Raw genomic sequence first — 17143 nt, 5'->3', positions numbered from 1 at the left:
TAAAGGGAAACAGCCAGCCCGGGTGAGATTCGATGAATCCCTGGGCTCTTCCTTCTGCCCTTCCCAGTAACCTCCTCTTCCCAGTAACCTGCTCTTTCTTCTGCTCTTCCCAGTAAGCTGCTCTTCCTTTTGCTCTTCCCAATAACCTGCTCTTTCTTCTGCTCATCCCAATAGCTTGCTCTTCAATCTGCAGTCAGGATGGACATAGAGAGAACAGGAGCTCAGATACACCTAGAAATGCTGCTGGCCCCTCAGCTAAGTGATGAGAGAACAGACGTGAATGAGAGGACCCTGGGCTGCCAGCTGCTGGGCGGGGGCGGAGTTGGGGGTGGAGGGTGGCGGGGATCTGAAGCGGGTTCTGGGCCTGTGGACCCTGCTCTCTTCCACCGGCCCCAAATTACCCCCTTTCACCTGCTCTTACCTTCCTGATCTCAATTGCCTCTGTCTTTCATCACTACGGAGAGCTGGTTATGAGCCCACGATATTCTGTTTTCCTCTTAGAAAATGCTATGGTTTAGGGAGGCCAGAGTAGCGGGCGCTCATTTGTTTACAGTCTATATGTTTGTAAGGAGCAGGTGCATGGCCCTATCACCACAATTCAAATTTGCGTATCTCCTAACATGGTGCTTTGTATATATTAAGCACTTCAGTATTTTTTATAAATAAGCTGCGTAACCTCTGGGAACGATACCTTGCGTGCTCATTTATTTATTTTGGCCGCACCTGCAGCATGCAGAAGTTCCAGGGCCAGGGAGCAAACCCAAGGCACAGCAGTGACCAAAGCCACAGTAGTGACCTGACCATGTCAGATCCTTAACCGCTAGGCCACCAGGGAACTCCAGTTTTGTTTTTCAATTATATATTTTGAACATATGGAAAACCACAGAAAATTAAATAATTAACATTATGTATCCAACACTGAGATTCAATAAATGTGAAATAAAACCTTTGCCACATGACTTCAGATTTGCATAAAGAAATCTTACAGCATTTCTGATAAAAGATGGAGGCATCCATCCTTTCGTTAAGGAAAAAATTGAGCATTTAAAAAAAAACCTTATATGTCAAGAACTAGGTTAAAATGCTAGAGATAGTATAGCGAAAATGAGATTTTTTTTTTTTCCTTTCTGCCTTCCAGGAGCTTAACTGGGTAGACAGTTTGAATCCCAGAAAAGAACTTTAGTTGGTCATAGGAACTCCAGACGCCTGGCTCTTTCCAGACCTTTCCTCCCTGTTTTGCTCATAGACTGGTTCCAGCCCCACTGTGGCCAGTCTGCCCATGGGAGCTGAGCTTCCTCCTCTTTCCCAGGAGTGCTCGCCCTACGCCGCGCACCTGTACGATGCTGAGAACCCGCGGACGCCACTCCGGAACCTTCCCGGGCTCTGCTCTGACTACTGCTCTGCCTTCCACTCCAACTGCCACTCTGCCATCTCCCTGCTGACCAGCGACCGCCGCCTCCAGCAGTCCCATCAGAAGGATGGTGCCCGCTTCTGCCACCTCCTCAATCTCCCGGACCAGGACTACTGCTTCCCCAACGTCCTGAGGAGCAACCATCTCACCCGCAAGCTGGGGGTGGTGGCCGAGGACCCTCGGGGCTGCCTGCAGCTCTGCCTGGCCGAGGTGGCCAACGGGCTGAGAAACCCGGTCTCCATGGTCCACGCGGGGGACGGCACCCACCGCCTCTTCGTGGCCGAGCAGGTGGGGGTGGTGTGGGTCTATCTGCCCGACGGGAGTCGCCTGGAACAGCCCTTCTTGGACCTCAAGAGCATCGTGCTGAGCACTCCGTGGATTGGGGATGAGAGGGGCTTCCTGGGGTTGGCTTTTCATCCTCAGTTCCGCCGCAACCGCAAGTTCTACATTTATTACTCGTGCCTGGGCAAGAAGAGGGCAGAAAAGATCCGGATTAGTGAGATGAAGGTGTCCCAGGCTGATCCCAACAAAGCTGATCCCAAATCAGAGAGGTGAGGTATACCCACGAGAACCTGCAGCCCTGTACTGTGTTCCAGAAGACAGCCAGCGGGTCCTCTGAGATGATATGGGGAACTCTCCTGGGTTTAGAACTACTCATTTATAACGATGACAGAGGAGTTATTGCTGGTTAATGAGATTAACCCATGTTAGCTTCCTGAGTGTGTGGTCTTCGTGGGGCGTGACCATCTACCTCTCAGTTAACTAGAGCCCGGCTTGCTTGGTTTTATGGAGGGCAAACAAAAGCCAGCAGCTGTAAGGGTCTGGGGAATTAATTAATTTATTCATTTTATGGCTGCACTTGCGGCATATGGACATTTACCAGGCCAGGGGGCGAATCAGAGCTGCATCTGAGACCTACATCACAGCACATGGCAACACTGGATCCTTAACCCACTGAACAGGCCAGGAATCAAACCTGTATCCTCATGGATCCTACTCGGGTTCATTAACCGCTGAGCCACGAAGGGAACTCCCCTTTTTCCTTCTTCTTTCTGCCTTGTCTCTCTCTATTCTAGTATGGACAGGTTTGGGGATGAAGAAGAGCATGAAAAAGTGATAGACTAACCCCTAGGTTGCCCAGAGGAAGAGGCTGAGAGCCCTAGCAGAGCAGAGAGTAAGGCCAAAACCCCCATAAAAGGGTGCTTGTTACCCTGCTGGGTGTACAGCTCACGAAGTCAGGATCTGAAAGAAAGAGGAATCAAGAAGGATCCTTGGAAGCGGGGGTGGGGAGGGGGGGGGGTCCCAGAGCCCCAGGCTCCCTGCTTTGTGATCCCTGGAAACTGAAGCAGGTCTTGGCTGGCTTGACCCAGTCATTTCTGGATATCTCAAGAGACTGCTGTTTCAGTTTGCATCAAAGCTTGGCTTCTTTTTCCTTCCAGGGTCATCTTGGAGATAGAAGAACCAGCCTCCAATCATAACGGGGGACAGCTGCTTTTTGGCCTGGATGGCTATATGTACATATTCACCGGGGATGGAGGGCAGGCTGGGGACCCCTTCGGCAAGTTTGGAAATGCTCAGAACAAGTAAGCTGGGTGAAGCTGGGCCCCTGTCCCTTTAGGGTGAGCCCCTTGGTTTTTTTGCTGAGATGAAAATCTGCAGAGGGCCAAACCCACATCGCTTATTGCAAGATGTAGCCCCCTGTTGACACAACGGGAGGGATATTTGGTTTTCTGTCCTGTGCATTTCGGGCCTGGTGTCTAGTAGGGAGGCTCAAGGTAACTCTCAGAGGCAGAAAGACGTGACTTCAGAGTCGTTAAAGTATTAACTAGCAGGGCACTGTTCCGACACCAGGATCTGACCATTTGGTTCAATCCAGCCCCAATACTATTGATCACCGTGTTCCAGGCACTGTGCTGGGCCCGGAAACATGTGAGAAGTTAGTTAATAAGAGCCAATGACACCTTATGCTGGACGCTTATTTTGTGTCCGGTGCTGTTCTGGATGCCTTAAGTGTGTTTGAGAACGTCCTTCTGGCAACCACAGGGGCAGGAATTTGCGTCTGTTCTCGTCGTTGCTGTATCCCACGCACCTCGAGGAGTGCCTGGCGCTGGGGATCCCGCCCTAAAGACACCTGGAGCAAATGGATCCTACGGGGTGTAGGTATCAGGAGAGCCATTTCACAGTTGAGAAAGTAGAGGCAGAAAGGAGCGAAGTCCTTTGTCCAAGGTCACACACGGAGTGAGTAGAGCAACCAAAATTCAGACTCAGACAGTCCGGCGCAGGAGCCCTTGAGGCTGTGCTCGCTCGAGAAAGTCCCATGATCCCTCTACCCTTTGCACCCAGCAAGCACATGGCTCCCGTTTCCCCCCCGTAATTAAGATACAGGGGTTGATAATAATAGAGAACTCACATTTGTCAAATGCTGACTTAATGTCAGGAATCGCGTTATACGCTGTGTACACAATGACTCATTTGACGCTTCCGTCACAACCACGCAGCAAGGTAGTGTTTGTCTCTCCCCTGCTTTACCAGTGAGGAAGCCCAGCTCACAGACCACAGTCCCGGGCAGAGCTGCTCAAAAGCCGCCGTTGCTTCTACGGACCACATGACTGTATGAAGAACAGAACCAGCTCCTTTAAAAAATTCATAGTATTAGACCAAACCTGAGAGAAACCATCCCGTGATAAACATTTAAACAATTGAAGCTGCAACTTGCTCAGTGTCACATGGACCCCAACGGCATCAAATCTTGCCTAGTAGTTCTCTTTGAGCTAAAAACTGGGAGGTCATAACACTAGATAGATATATAGACCAGGTACGTAGGTAGGTAGGCAGGTGGATAGATAGATGGGTGGGCGGACAGACAGACAGGTAGATGGGTAGAGAGATGGATGGATGGATGGATAGATAGAGTGCATCATGTCTCCCCATGTTTTTCTTGGTTGTCACTTGAGATTAACCATAAGTAGGCTCTCCTGAGCCATTTCCTCCAGTCCTAGGTCACTTTATTTTATCTAGAATACTTACCATGAGATCCACCCCCTTAAAAGTTTTAAGTGTGCCATAGAGTCTGATAAATTGTAGGGAAAAGGTGGCACGGCAGACCTCTCTAGAACTTCCCTTGCCTACAGATGGCGAACAGGTGCATGACACAATGCCCAGTGTCTAGGCATCAGGGAAATGCAAATCCAGACCACAGTGAGACAGCTCCTCACCCTCGTTAGGATGGGTGTTACAAAACACAGGTGAAGGACAGGTGTTGGCAGGATGTGGAGAAAGTTGAACCTCTGTATACTTTCAAGGGGGATGCAAAGTATATAGTGCAGCTTCTATGGAAAGCACTTCTGTCTCCAAAACTGAAAAATAGAACCAGCCAATGATCCAGCAGTCCCACGTCTGCATGCGTACGCCGTTCCTGTTTCATGGCCTTCTTCCTTTCAGAAGCTCCCTGCTGGGAAAAGTGTTAAGGATTGATGTGAACGGAGCAGGCTCAGGGGGCCAGCGCTACCGAGTCCCCCGGGACAATCCGTTTGTCTCTGAGCCAGGGGCCCATCCTGCCATCTACGCCTACGGGATCAGAAACATGTGGCGCTGTGCCGTGGACCGAGGGGACCCCGTCACACGCAAGGGCCGAGGACGGATGTTCTGTGGGGACGTGGGACAGAACAGGTTTGAAGAAATTGACATCATTGTTAAAGGCGGAAACTACGGCTGGAGGGCAAAGGAAGGGTTCGAATGTTATGACAAGACGCTTTGTCACAACTCCTCCTTGGGTAAGTGAGAAGCTCTGATTTCTGGAACGAGTTGAGCCAGTTGCACGTGCAGATGGGGAACTAAAACCTGGGCGTGTTTTGCCCTGTGGGGTTTCCCAGGGCCTTTGTGTTCTGCAGGGGGGTGCTTCTCAGGGCCGTCCTCCAGCCGCTGGCACCTGCAGCTCGTGAACTGATGAATTAAATCCTGCGTGGACTGGGGGGGGGGGGTGGGATGGAACTAGGAACCTATATTTCGAATGAGTTATGTGATTTTCAGGCATACAGTTTTGAACCACTGGCAGAAGACAATAGGCAGCTGTGAGGTTTCATTTATTTCTGATTTGGGACGACCCACAGAGATGATATTCCATGAATCCCTAAACATCAATGATCAAGGCGTGCTTTAGAAACTCCATTTGGCTTAAGGTTCTGGCTTTCTGACTTTATCACCATTGCCTAGTCTTTTTTGTCTTCTTGTTACCAAACTTGGGTTCAGCTTTTTGTGTCTCAGGAATCCAATACTGAGAGACAAAGGTTGGGAAAAAGGAAAGATAGCTTTACTGAGGAAACAGGCAATCTTGGGGAGAGGGTGGACTCATGGTCCAAAGAACCCGTCCCCCCCCTACCAATCCTGGCGGTGTTTAGGTGGAGGGAGGGGGCTACGTGCAGGGTAGCCAAGTCAGCTCTGACCATCTCTTGAAACTGGTTGTGCAGGAGTTCCCATTGTGGCTCAGTGGGTTAGGAACCCAACTAGTATCCAACTCAACTAGTGCGAGGATTCAGGTTTGACCCCTAGCCTTGCTCAGTGGGTTAAGGATCTGGTGTTGCCATGAGCTATAGCGTGGGCCCCAGAGGCAGCTTGGATCTGGCATTGCTGTGGCTGTGGTGTAGGCCAGCAGCTGCAGCTCTGGTTCAACCCCTAGCCTGGGAACTTCCATATGCTGTAAGTGCAGCCCTTAAAAACCAGCCATTGCTGTTGTGCAGTGGTCCGAGCAGTGTCACCTTGATTATTTTAAGTCTAGTGAATCTTCAGCTCCAGGGTCAGTTTTTTTTCCCATTTTCTTTTCTTTTCTTTTTTTTTTAAAAAATGAGGGGTTTGTTTGTTTTTGTTTTTTAAATAACAAATACGTACAGAAAACAAAATCCCCAGAGTACAACCTATAATCTATTCTCACTCTGTCCCGTAGATAGGAAGTGATGGGACCTGGCTATTCCCATTTTCTTGAAGCCACTTCTTGGAATTGTGCAGGATGGAGCGGCTTATGTCATGGCTACAGTCTGGTTATCATGTAGTTAACTTCTTCTGTCCGGGTGGGGGTTTCATTATCTATAAAACAGCAGAGAGGATGTGGCTCCGAATATTATCTGTAGCCTTTGAGGAGGAACTAAATATCCTTGACTTGGTTTAATGACTAAACTATTATTATTTTGTCCCATTTGACAAAATAATATTTTCCTCCTGCATTTTTTCCTTTCTCCAATTAAATTTATTCTTTGGCTAAGGTTTTTCTACAGACAAAAAGGCAGGTGAAGGACATGGGGCGGGGAGTGCCTGCCCTGGGCCGGCCTTGCTGAACCTTGCTCTGTTAAGCTCCATGTTACAAAGCCATCTTCCAGACCCTTGTGATATTCCAAATCCTTAAACCTGAGTATCTGCCATATCAACCTAGGGGAAAAGTTTAGGTGTGTGGATTTCCAGGTCACTGCCTCACCGATGGGGGAATTTTAGGTCTTCCCTCTGCTTGCAGAGGCCGGTCCATTGGGAAGCTCACAAATGGCATGGCTGCTCTGATGAGAAAAATAACACGTGATTCACGGGGCTGCCTGTCCTTGCAAAGAGATGAAGTGTTCCCCACTCAGGCGACGACATTTAAAGCCCCTCTGTCCTCCTCTGAGCTCCGGTGTTTAGCCACGATGTTCCCTCTGTTCCCTGTTGCCGGACAGATGACATTCTGCCCATCTATGCCTATGGCCACGCGGTGGGGAAGTCAGTTACCGGAGGGCACGTGTACCGAGGCTGTGAATCCCCAAATCTCAATGGGCTCTACATCTTCGGAGACTTCATGAGCGGGTAAGGAAGGACCGACGTCCACCCTCTTTTTTTAAAAAAACATTTTATTAGCAGGCAGATTAGTCTCCGGTTAAGTAGTGTCTCCTGAGGGCTGACATTTGTTATGACAAACAGAAAAGCCCTGGCACGTTTCACTGTACCTCCTGTTCCCCTCCACCTGCTGGAGGCACAAGGGGCTTTTTCGCTCCTACTTACTCTGCAAAACTGGTCCCGTTCCTGGAGGTAGATGTCACAGAGGCGGCTGGGCAGCCCTGGAGTTTTTAACTCTTGTACTTTGCCACATTTTGAGCTTCTAGCAATTTGTCAAAGACAGGTTAGGTTTCCCACCCCAGAACCGACTCCTTTGGAGACTCCTGCGTGTGGTTTTCTGTAAGTCGTGATTCTCGGTATCCGCCTGTTGGTCTCTCCAGCTTGAGAGGCGGGGTTTGCCCTGTGACCTCCCTTCTCTTATAGATCTAAGAAGAGGTGTGGATTTTTTCAGTTTGTTCATCCTTTTGTTTATCCTTTTGTTTATCATGAGGATTATCATGAGGATGCTGGGCCAGAAACCAGAAGTCCTCTGAAGTTTCCCTAATGGAGACGTTTAACTCCAAATTCAGTTTCTTTAACAGTTTAGGTATTCTGCTTCTTTCTTTCTTCCTGAAGAGCCTTGGTAGACTGTGCCTTTGAGGGAATTTGTCCAGTTCATGTCCGTTGTCAAATTTATAATATTCCTTTATTATCCTTTTAATAAACTGGAAATTATAGTAATGTCACTTATTCCCAATATTTGTAATTTCTCTCTCTCTTTTGATTTTTTTTCCTGGTCAGTCTGGCTAGTGGTTTATAAAATTTTTTGATCTTTTCAAAACCAGCTTTTGAGTTCTTTTTTTCCCTATTGTTGTCCTTTTTCTATTTTACTGATTTATATTTTTCTTCCTTCCTCTTGGTTTGAGTTTGATTTTCTCTTCTATTTCTCGTTTCTTCTGATGGAAGCTGAGGTCAGTGATCTGAGACCTGTCGTCTTTGTCTAATATACGTGTTTAGTGCTTTAAGTTTCCTCTCAAGTTCTCCTTTCACAGCATCCCGCATATTTTGATATATTTGTCTTGATCTTCATTTGGTTAATTTTTTTTTTCTTTTTTCTTTCTTTTGTCTTTTGTCCTTTTTTAGGGCCGCACCCGCAGCACATGGAGATTCCCAGTCTAGGGGTCTAATCGGAGGTGTAGCCGCTGGCCTACGCCAGAGCCACAGCAGCGTGGGATCCGAGCTGCATCTGCAACCTACACCACAGCTCACGGCAATGCCGGATCCTTAACCCATTGAGCGAGGCCAGGGGATTGAACCCACAACCTCATGGTTCCTAGTCAGATTCACTTCCGCTGTGCCATGATGGGAACACCTAATTTTTTTTTTTCTAATTCCCCCTTTGATTTCTTTGTTCCATGATTTTTTTTTTTTGAAGTCTGTTATTTAATTTCCAAAAATCTTTCTGCATTGACTTCTAATTTAGTTTGATTGTGGTCACAAAACATACTCCATATGATCGGGAGATCATGCTGTTTTGTCTACATGGGTCCTATGTGTAATCACAAGCATCTCTGGAAGGAGGAGGGAGAGGGAACTTTGAGGATGGAGGAGGTGGCAGCGTGACAGCAGATGCCGTGAGAGAAAAGGCAGTGCGGTATGGGACCATGAGCCAAGAAATGAGGACAGCATCCAGACAGTGGAAAGGACAAGGAAACAGGCTTGTCCCCTAGAGTCTCTGGTAGGAGCACAGCCCTGCCAAGACTTTGATTTTGGCCCAGAGAAAACCCACTGCAGAATTTTGGCCTCCATAACTGTAAGAGAGAATATGGGTGTGTTGTTTTAAGCCACCACGCTGTGGTGATGCTTTACAGTGGCAGTAAAAAAAAAAAAAAAAATACGGCTGCCATGCCTAACACTCCTCATTCCTGGGAATAGACGCACGTCGCCTTCTGATATTATCACTTTTATTCTGCTTGAATTGCTTCCTTTAACATTTTGGGAAAAACGGATCCTAGTGATCATGAAGTCTCTCCGCTTTCATGGTCTTTATTTCCCCTTCATTTTTGAAAGATAGTTTTGCTGGATATAGAAGTCTGTGCTGACACATCCTCTCTTTAATCCTTTAGAAATCTCCACTACGTTCTGCTTTGCAAGAAGTTAGTTATTGATCTCCTGGGGTGGCTTGGTCCCAGCACTCAAGGATTGCCTAATTATAGGAAGAAAGAATATCTTTCAGGGTGGAAATATGGATTCCTAAAATATAAGGTTTTATTTTTCATCTAGTCGGCTTATGGCTTTGCAGGAAGATAGAAGAACCAAGAAATGGAAGAAACGGGACATTTGCCTGAGCAACACTGAGTCCTGTGCCTTCCCAGGGCTGATCAGCACATACAGCAAGTTTATCATCTCCTTTGCTGAAGACGAAGCAGGTAACAAAATGTACAAGGTTATTTTATTTCTTCCTTCTGGAACTTAGATAACCACAGGCCTTTTGGAATAGACATTTACTATAATTATTATTATTGTCGTTTTTTTTTTTTTTTTTTTAGGGCTGCACCCATGGCATATGGAGGTTCCCAAGCTAGGGGTTGAATCAGAGCGGCAGCTGCTGGCCTACGCCACAGCCACAGCAATGCCAGATCCAAGCCACATCTGTGACCAACACTGAAGCTCATGGCAACTCTGGATCCTTAACCCACTGAGCAAGGCCTGGGATAGAACCTGCATCCTCCTGGATACTTGTTGGGTTCGTAACCTGCTGAGCCACAAGGGGAACTCCTTTTATCGTTATGTAAACAACAGCTATCACTTCTCCCATTTTCACCAGCACTTAGTCACCTTTTATAATGTACTGGTTAGTGTTCTCCCAATTACATTCCATTTTGAAAGTCAAAATTTTATTTTGTTTGACCTAAGTGGCGACAGGGCTTCTGACCTTTATGGTATTTGCACGGCATCTAGCCACATTTGGAAGCAAGGAAGAGACTAAAATGATGGCTCAGGGTCCCTTCCAGACCTAGGACTCTCTGCGAGTGTAAGCCAGAGCTTTGATGGTTCCTCCGGTGTTGGGTCTCTTTCCACCCTGAGCCACGGTGACTGCACAGGAGCTTTGCTCAGCGGGTCATAACGAAAGCCAGCAGCAGCTGGACCCTTTGCTCCCAGCTGGCTCATGGATAGATAGTTTGAGATGCGTATTTGATTGAAGGAGAAGGTAGTTTGGTTTTCTTTGTTTTTGAATTTACTGTCTCAGAGACGGAGGAGGTTCTTGTTCTCCAGAAATCCCAAGGGGAGAAAAAAAAATCAGTTTACATATATTCATACAGGGAACTTTATCTATTTTGCAAAGAGGATTATCTGGCTCCCAGAAGGTTCTGGGCTCCAATAAGATGGTCTATTTTACAACGCTAGCTCTACTTCTTCTTAGAAGAGCTCCCAAGGCCTGGCATCCTGGGCACCCATGAGGGCCATACACTCTTGGCTCCAATTAAATTGCTGGTGATTGAGCTGTGTGGCTGTTTGCTTCCTGGTCCTGCTGCAGCCCCTGAAGTAGCTGGTTTAGGAGCGTAGGATTGCTGTCCCTGCGAGGCAGGGCAAAGGTGGCAGGCAGTTCCCTTTATATGCAATCACTGCCATCCTGGCCCGATCCTGCTCATTCCGATTTGGGATCTGCAGCATTCTCCTGTAGCCCCCAGTCTGGACGTGGAACCCAGGGGCCAGTACTTGAAACAGCTTTGGGATTGAGTCTCTCTCCGTGGGCCACAAGTCAGCTGTGTGCATGGCTCATTTGTTGGTGTCTTCCAGCTTCCCAGAGTCGATGAGCTTCTCCGTGTAGCCCCTCAGCTCGTCCACGCATGCCCATGACATCTCGATGCGTTCATAAGCAAGCTCTGTAGCAGGTGGATGTGGGACTCGGGACCAAGGCCCAGGCGGCGGGATGTGCAGCCGTGGGAGATGCGCCGGCCACCGACAGCCGCACGGTCCCACTTCTCCCTGCCCCGCAGGAGAGGGTATTTTGGAAAATTCAAATGTTCTTCATGGAGAAAAGTCCTTGTGAGTTCCAAATTTTAAGTGCAAACATACAAAAAAGGAGGAAAACTACAGGCTGGCAGGCTGATGCCCAGTGGAACGTGAGTGCTGTCAAAGCCACAGGCTGGTGCCCCAAGGAGGCTGGAGTCCCCTGGAGGCCACTGGCCCAGGGACCCCTGAGCTGCTGTATGCTGTGGCCTGTCCCTTTTCAGGAGGCCACAGAAACCCCAGCTTTTGGTGGTTTCATCTGTTGAGCTGGTAGGCTTCTCGCAGGAGAAAACAGGCAGTTTTTGAATAGCGCTCAGTACATCTGGCAAACACAGCGAAGTGTCCTTGGCAGAAATGGACACAGTGGATTTGCCAAGGTGTTCCCGAGCCAGATGCTGCCCGAGGGCAGCCCTCAAGCCTGGGAGGCGGTTCCCAAGGCAAGTTCTTTCCTTCCAGAGTTGCTTGCTTTTGTGTTTTTGCCCAGAGTGATTCAGATTTTCTGCGTTACAGTCTTTTCCATTACTGATATATTCAGGGCTATTATTTCATTATTTGACTTTCAGGCACCAGCTTTAGCGGCACCAGAACTCTTTTTAGTGGCACCAGAACTCTGCCTCTACTGTTGCTACAATTTATTTCCGGAGTTCTTCTAGCCGACAGCTGGCACAGACACACGAGTAAATAAATGAGTGAGTGGTGGGTGTAGGGCTGCCCGTGGCTGAATTTTGCTGGGTTGGATTTCTGTATGTCACTCACCAAAGTGCATAGTCAAGAGCGCTGGTTGAGATCATAATGCCTGCAGGAGGAGTTCCCGTCGTGGTTCAGTGGTAGGGAACCTGCCTAGTATCCATGAGGACAAGGGTTCAATCCCTGGCCTCACTCAGTGGGTTCAGGATCTGGTGTTGCTATGAGCTGTGGTGTAGGTTGCAGATGTGGCTTGAATCCACCGTTGCTGTGGCTGTGGTGTAGGCTGGCGGCTGCAGCTCTAATTCGACCCCTAGCCTGGGAGCCTCCAACATGCCTTGGAAGCTTTTCGCCGAAAAGAAGAAAAAAAAGGAGTTCCTGTCATGGCTCAGTGGTTAACGAATCCGACTAGGAACCATGAGGTTGCGGGTTGGATTCCAGGCCTTGCTCAGTGGGTTAAGGATCCAGTGTTGCCGTGAGCTGTGGTGTAGGTCGAATCCCGTGTTGCTGTGGCTCTGGTGTAGGCCAGTAGCTATAGCTCTGATTAGACCCCTAGCCTGGGAACCTCCATATGCTGTGGGAGCGGCCCTAGAAAGGGCAAAAAGATAAAAAAATAAAAAATAAAAAGAAGAAAAAAAAATGGAGAGCGTGTGTGTAAAGCACACAATAGCGAAGGAATTAAATCCAGTGTGATGGCATAGACGTACCAGGCTCACAGAACTGTTACAGGACCGGCTCTTCGGGAATAAACAGGGAGGGAAGAGGAACTTCTCATTACCGAACACATTCTGCTTTGAGACCTAATAATCGTGGGACGTACTACCATCTCCCTTTCACCAATGAAGAAGTCACACGGGGGTCCCCCAGGTGGAGAGGTTGCCCGGGACAACACGGATGCTCGCTGGTGTTCTCAGCTTCACAGTCAGGTTCATTGGACTGAAGTGGGGCTCGTAAACCCCTCACTCCATGGTCCTCACAGGTGACTGGGAAACGAGGTGGAATGAGGTGCCTACCGTGAGAAAGGAACGGCGTTTTCTGGCGTTCAAAGTCGAGGAAACAGGAGCAAACAGGGACCCCTTGTAAGAGAGACGAGGGAGGCCGGGGCGGAGGTGATTTCTGCGGGGTGTGGACAGGAAATACGCAAGAAATATGGAACCCAGACTGAAGAGGGGGGAGCTCGAGGAGGGTCCACTGGGGGTGGGGAGGGGACAGGAGGAGAAATGGGCCTCTGCTGGGTGACCCCCTCCCCCCTCCTGCCCTGAGACAGTCTGGGGGCTCCGGGGCCTCCCTGGCCTCTCTTCTTTAAGGCCCTAAGAAGAGTTACTCCATTTGGCATGTGTATTATAGGTATAGAATTTATATTTATACTATATGTATATAATTTATATTATATATATATTACATGTATATAATACACATTTATATTTTATATGTATGTAATATAGAACATGTTTATATTATATGCATGAGGTGTAATTTATATTTATATTATATGTATATACTATGTAACATATGATTTATATATACCGTATTTATCTATATCGTATAACACGAACTGTCTGATAAGTGGTGCTCAGCCTATTTCGGGGGCTTCGCAGAGAAGCCTTATCCACAGTGAAGGGTGGGGAGGGGGGTGGGACCCCTCTGACATGACGTTTCTGAAAGCAGAGATGCTGCATCAGCTGAGGGGGCCTTCGGTTCAGGGAATAGGAGCAGAAACGGGCCTCTGCTGGGTGACCCCCTGAGCCGGTCTGAGAACCTTGGGGACCTCCCTGGCCCAGCTGTTGGGATTCCGGGGTCCCCTTCCGGGGCTCACACGTTTCGGGGCCACAAGCCCAGCCATCCTGGTCCCGCCTCGTGTCCTGTCCTTGACACCTGTTCTGTCCTAGGGGAGCTCTACTTCCTGGCCACCTCTTACCCAAGTGCCTATGCAGCGCGCGGATCCGTTTACAAATTCGTCGACCCATCCAGGTGAGATTGGGTTCCTTCTTCGCAGGGGGTGTGTCCTAGTGCTTAGCTCCATGGCAGCCAACAGTCCTCACCCCCCAAGGAGTCCCAGAAACCATCACCGAAGCCGGTCTTCACTTCAGATGAAAGCAGATGGACCAAGAAATGTGTAGGATGGCGCGTCTGCAGGAAGTAGAGAGTATTTGGGAAACGGGGTCTTTGTGGTTGGAAATGAGGCTCTTGAGCCTTTCTGGGTTGCCTCATCTAGGTCTGTGGCTCCTGTCTTGTTTATTTTTAATTTTTATTTTTTTATTATAGTCGATTGACAGTGCTCTGTGAATTTCTGCGGTAAGGCAAGGTGACTCAGTTATGCCAATATACCCATTCTTTTTCTCAGTTACCCTCCATCACAGTTCACCAAAGTGATTGGGTAGAGTTCCCTGTGCCGTACAGCAGGACCTCATTGCTCATCCACTCTAAATGCAAAAGTTTGCATCTACTAACCCCAGACTCCCAATCCAATTTTTTGTTTGTTTGTTTTTTTAACATGCTTCTGGAAACGTCAGTCTGGGATCATCTGACAGTGGGTGAACGCTACTGCCCAGGTTCTGCTCTGTTTACTTAGTCAGCCCATCTGCGCTAAACGCACTCGCCCAACATTTTAAGGAGCGGTTGGTTTATTTATGCATGGTTTCCCCTTCCATCTTTTCCTCCTGCCCTTCCCTTAGAATCACAGACCCTGGATGCGGGGTCTCAACTGTGGCTTTGCCACTAACAAGCCGTGGGACCTTGGATCTGTCTGTTTCTTAACCTTTGCGCACCTCCGTTTCCCCTCTTTCAAATGAGGATCATAGTGTCACCTACAGCTCCGGTTCTACCCCTGGCCCGGGCACTTTCATATGCTGCGGGTGCAGCTGTTAGAAAAATAAAAAAATAAAAAGTTGTGTATCAATCATGTACGATGTGCCAAGTACACAGTTCTTATTTAATCCTCATCGCTCTCTATTACTTTTGCTATTTTATAGACGTGAACGTTGAAACCTAGCCAAGTTTTCCTGCCCGCGGTCCCCAGGATTTGAACTCAGTCCTCTGCCGCCTACACCACCCTGGGTGGTAGTGGCCCTGGGTGTCCCTGTCCGTTCTCCTCTCCGTCAGAGCTCATCCCAGATTCCTCCTTGTCCATCCCACCCCTATGGATAAAGGAGGGCTGAACCCAAGTCTTGCAAACGTACGCCTCCTGCTGACCTTGAGTTCCTGGTCCCGTCTTCAGAGTCCTGGGTCCTCACGTTTTCTATCTGTTTTTAGGCGAGCACCTCCGGGAAAGTGCACATACAAGCCGGTGCCGGTGAAAATCAAGAGTAAGCGGATCCCGTTCAGGCCACTAGCCAGTGAGTCTGTCTTTGTCTTTGGGCTCAGGGCTTGGCATCCAGGCGCCCGCACGGTGCCCTCTGCAGACAGCTGCCATCCTGGGGCGGGAGGTCTTTTCTCACCAAGGCTTATCCTCTGGGTGAGGATTGGGACCCATGGCTCTGTCTAGATGTCTCCTCTGCGACCAGACGGAGAGGGCCAGCACCTGCTTTTGCTGTGACCTGTGGTCCCTCGTTTGTTCCTTCCTTCCTTTGTGGCCATCCCTGGGGACACAGCAGTGAGCCTGACCTACAGGAGTTCTGAGTCCAGTGAGAGGGCGCATGGAGCACAGGCAAGTGAAGAAATAGATGCAGCATGGAGGCTCTGGCTAGAAGGATGTCGAGGCCTCTGACTGGGCCCCCAGCTGGAGGCCCTCTTCCTGGCTAGGTGGGGAGTCAGGAAAGACTCACAGCGGAAGGATGCTATTTCCAAGGGAACTCTTCTAGAGCCATGCAGCATTGGAGGAATCCCATCACAAAGGAATTGTTTTGGGAGTTCCCAATGGGGCTCAGCGGTAAGGAACCTGACTAGTACCCATGAGGATGCGGGTTTCGATCCCTGGCCTTGATCAGTGGGTTAAGGATCTGGAGCTGCCATGAGCTGCTTGTAGGTCACAGATGCTGCCCAGATCTGGCGTTGCTCTGGCTGTGGTGTGTGTAGGCTGGCAGCTGCAGCTGCTATTTGACTCCAAGCCTGGGAACCTCCGTATGCCTTAAAAAGAAAAAAAAAAAAAAGAAAAAAAAAAGAAAGTAATATTTTTAGATTAAGGCCAGTGAAGGAATTAAAAATGTTAATTTCAAAAGAACTTACATTCAAGGAGTTCCTGTCGTGGTGCAGTGGTTAACGAATCCGACTAGGAACCATGAGGTTGCGGGTTCGGTCCCTGCCTTTGCTCAGTGGGTTAACGATCCGGCGTTGCTGTGAGCTGCGGTGTAGGTTGCAGATGTGGCTTGGATCCCACGTTGCTATGGCTCTGGCGTAGGCTGGAGGCTGCAGCTCAGATTCGACCCCTAGCCTGGGAACCTCCATATGCCTCGGGAGCGGCCCAAGAAATGGCAAAAGACAAAAAAAAAAAGAACTTACATTCAAGAACCCTCAAGCGAGCACGGGTTTCCTGGGTGGCACTTCCCTTAGAACCGCTTTCCAGGGCTTCTATTTCTACTAAATAAATATTTGTTTCCCAGAGACGGTCTTGGACTTGCTAAAGGAACAAGCTGAAGAAGCTGCTAGAAAATCGTCCAACGCAACTGTAACTTCCAGGCCAGACCGGGCCTCCTCTCGGAAGGGCCCCTCCAAGAAGCCGGCTTCCCCCACAAGCAGCAGGAAGCCGTTTCCGCGGCCTGGGGCAAAGAAGCGAGTGTGGTCCCCAGGCCCCCAGGGGAGGAGGAAGCAGAGCCCCAAGACCCCCCCAGGCAGAGGGGCACAGCGGCAGCGAGCTGGCAGGAGCCTCCCTCTGATGCTTCCGCCAAGGTGGTGGGTCAGGGGATGAGCTTCCAGTTTGCCCCTGGGGAGCAGCAGCAGCTGCTGCTGCGATGACCTTAGACACCTGGGAAGCTGGGGCGCAGGCGAGGACCAGTGGTGAGAGCTTGACCTTGGGCTGCACAGTGGTCTTCTCCTCAAGAACCTTGTCCTCTGACCCGACCGGATGCCCCGTGTCCGCTTCTGCAGCGAGACCAAAGCCCACGTTGCCAGGCCACCTGGCTGCCTGTGTTTGCCAGTCTGTAAACCCGCTTGGAAGCCCACTGCGTGTCCCTGTTTGGTTTTGTAAATGCCCGTGACCTAAGGTAATAAATCAACACTTGCTCAAATGGACCCGGAGTGTTTGATCTCCTGGATGTTTGCCTGGTG

The 17143-nt window shown here is 49.2% G+C and overlaps 2 protein-coding genes across 3 annotated transcripts in view; both read left to right on the top strand.

Annotated features, from left to right (window-relative positions):
• The window catches only part of HHIPL2 (HHIP like 2), a 19481-nt gene extending 2374 nt beyond the window's left edge, over positions 1-17107 (top strand). The window contains exons 2-9 of one of the 2 annotated variants that reach the window (XM_047754710.1): positions 1310-1962; positions 2851-2994; positions 4853-5184; positions 7108-7234; positions 9527-9672; positions 13831-13912; positions 15194-15276; positions 16480-17107. In XM_047754710.1, coding sequence (XP_047610666.1) covers positions 1310-1962; positions 2851-2994; positions 4853-5184; positions 7108-7234; positions 9527-9672; positions 13831-13912; positions 15194-15276; positions 16480-16784 — 1872 coding nt within the window. In that variant the 3' untranslated portion in view covers positions 16785-17107. Of the gene's footprint in view, positions 1-1309; positions 1963-2850; positions 2995-4852; positions 5185-7107; positions 7235-9526; positions 9673-11044; positions 12108-13830; positions 13913-15193; positions 15277-16479 lie in introns of those variants that run through there. The other variant, XM_047754711.1, reaches the window with a different exon arrangement.
• Positions 17103-17143, top strand: part of LOC125112441 (uncharacterized) — a 66590-nt gene continuing 66549 nt past the window's right edge. Inside the window, exon 1 of the mRNA XM_047754625.1 lies at positions 17103-17143. Coding sequence (XP_047610581.1) covers positions 17103-17143 — 41 coding nt within the window.

This window comes from Phacochoerus africanus, chromosome 12 (assembly GCF_016906955.1).
Source record: "Phacochoerus africanus isolate WHEZ1 chromosome 12, ROS_Pafr_v1, whole genome shotgun sequence".
Lineage (NCBI taxonomy): Eukaryota > Metazoa > Chordata > Mammalia > Artiodactyla > Suidae > Phacochoerus > Phacochoerus africanus.
This window is presented reverse-complemented; position numbering and strand designations above follow the sequence as displayed.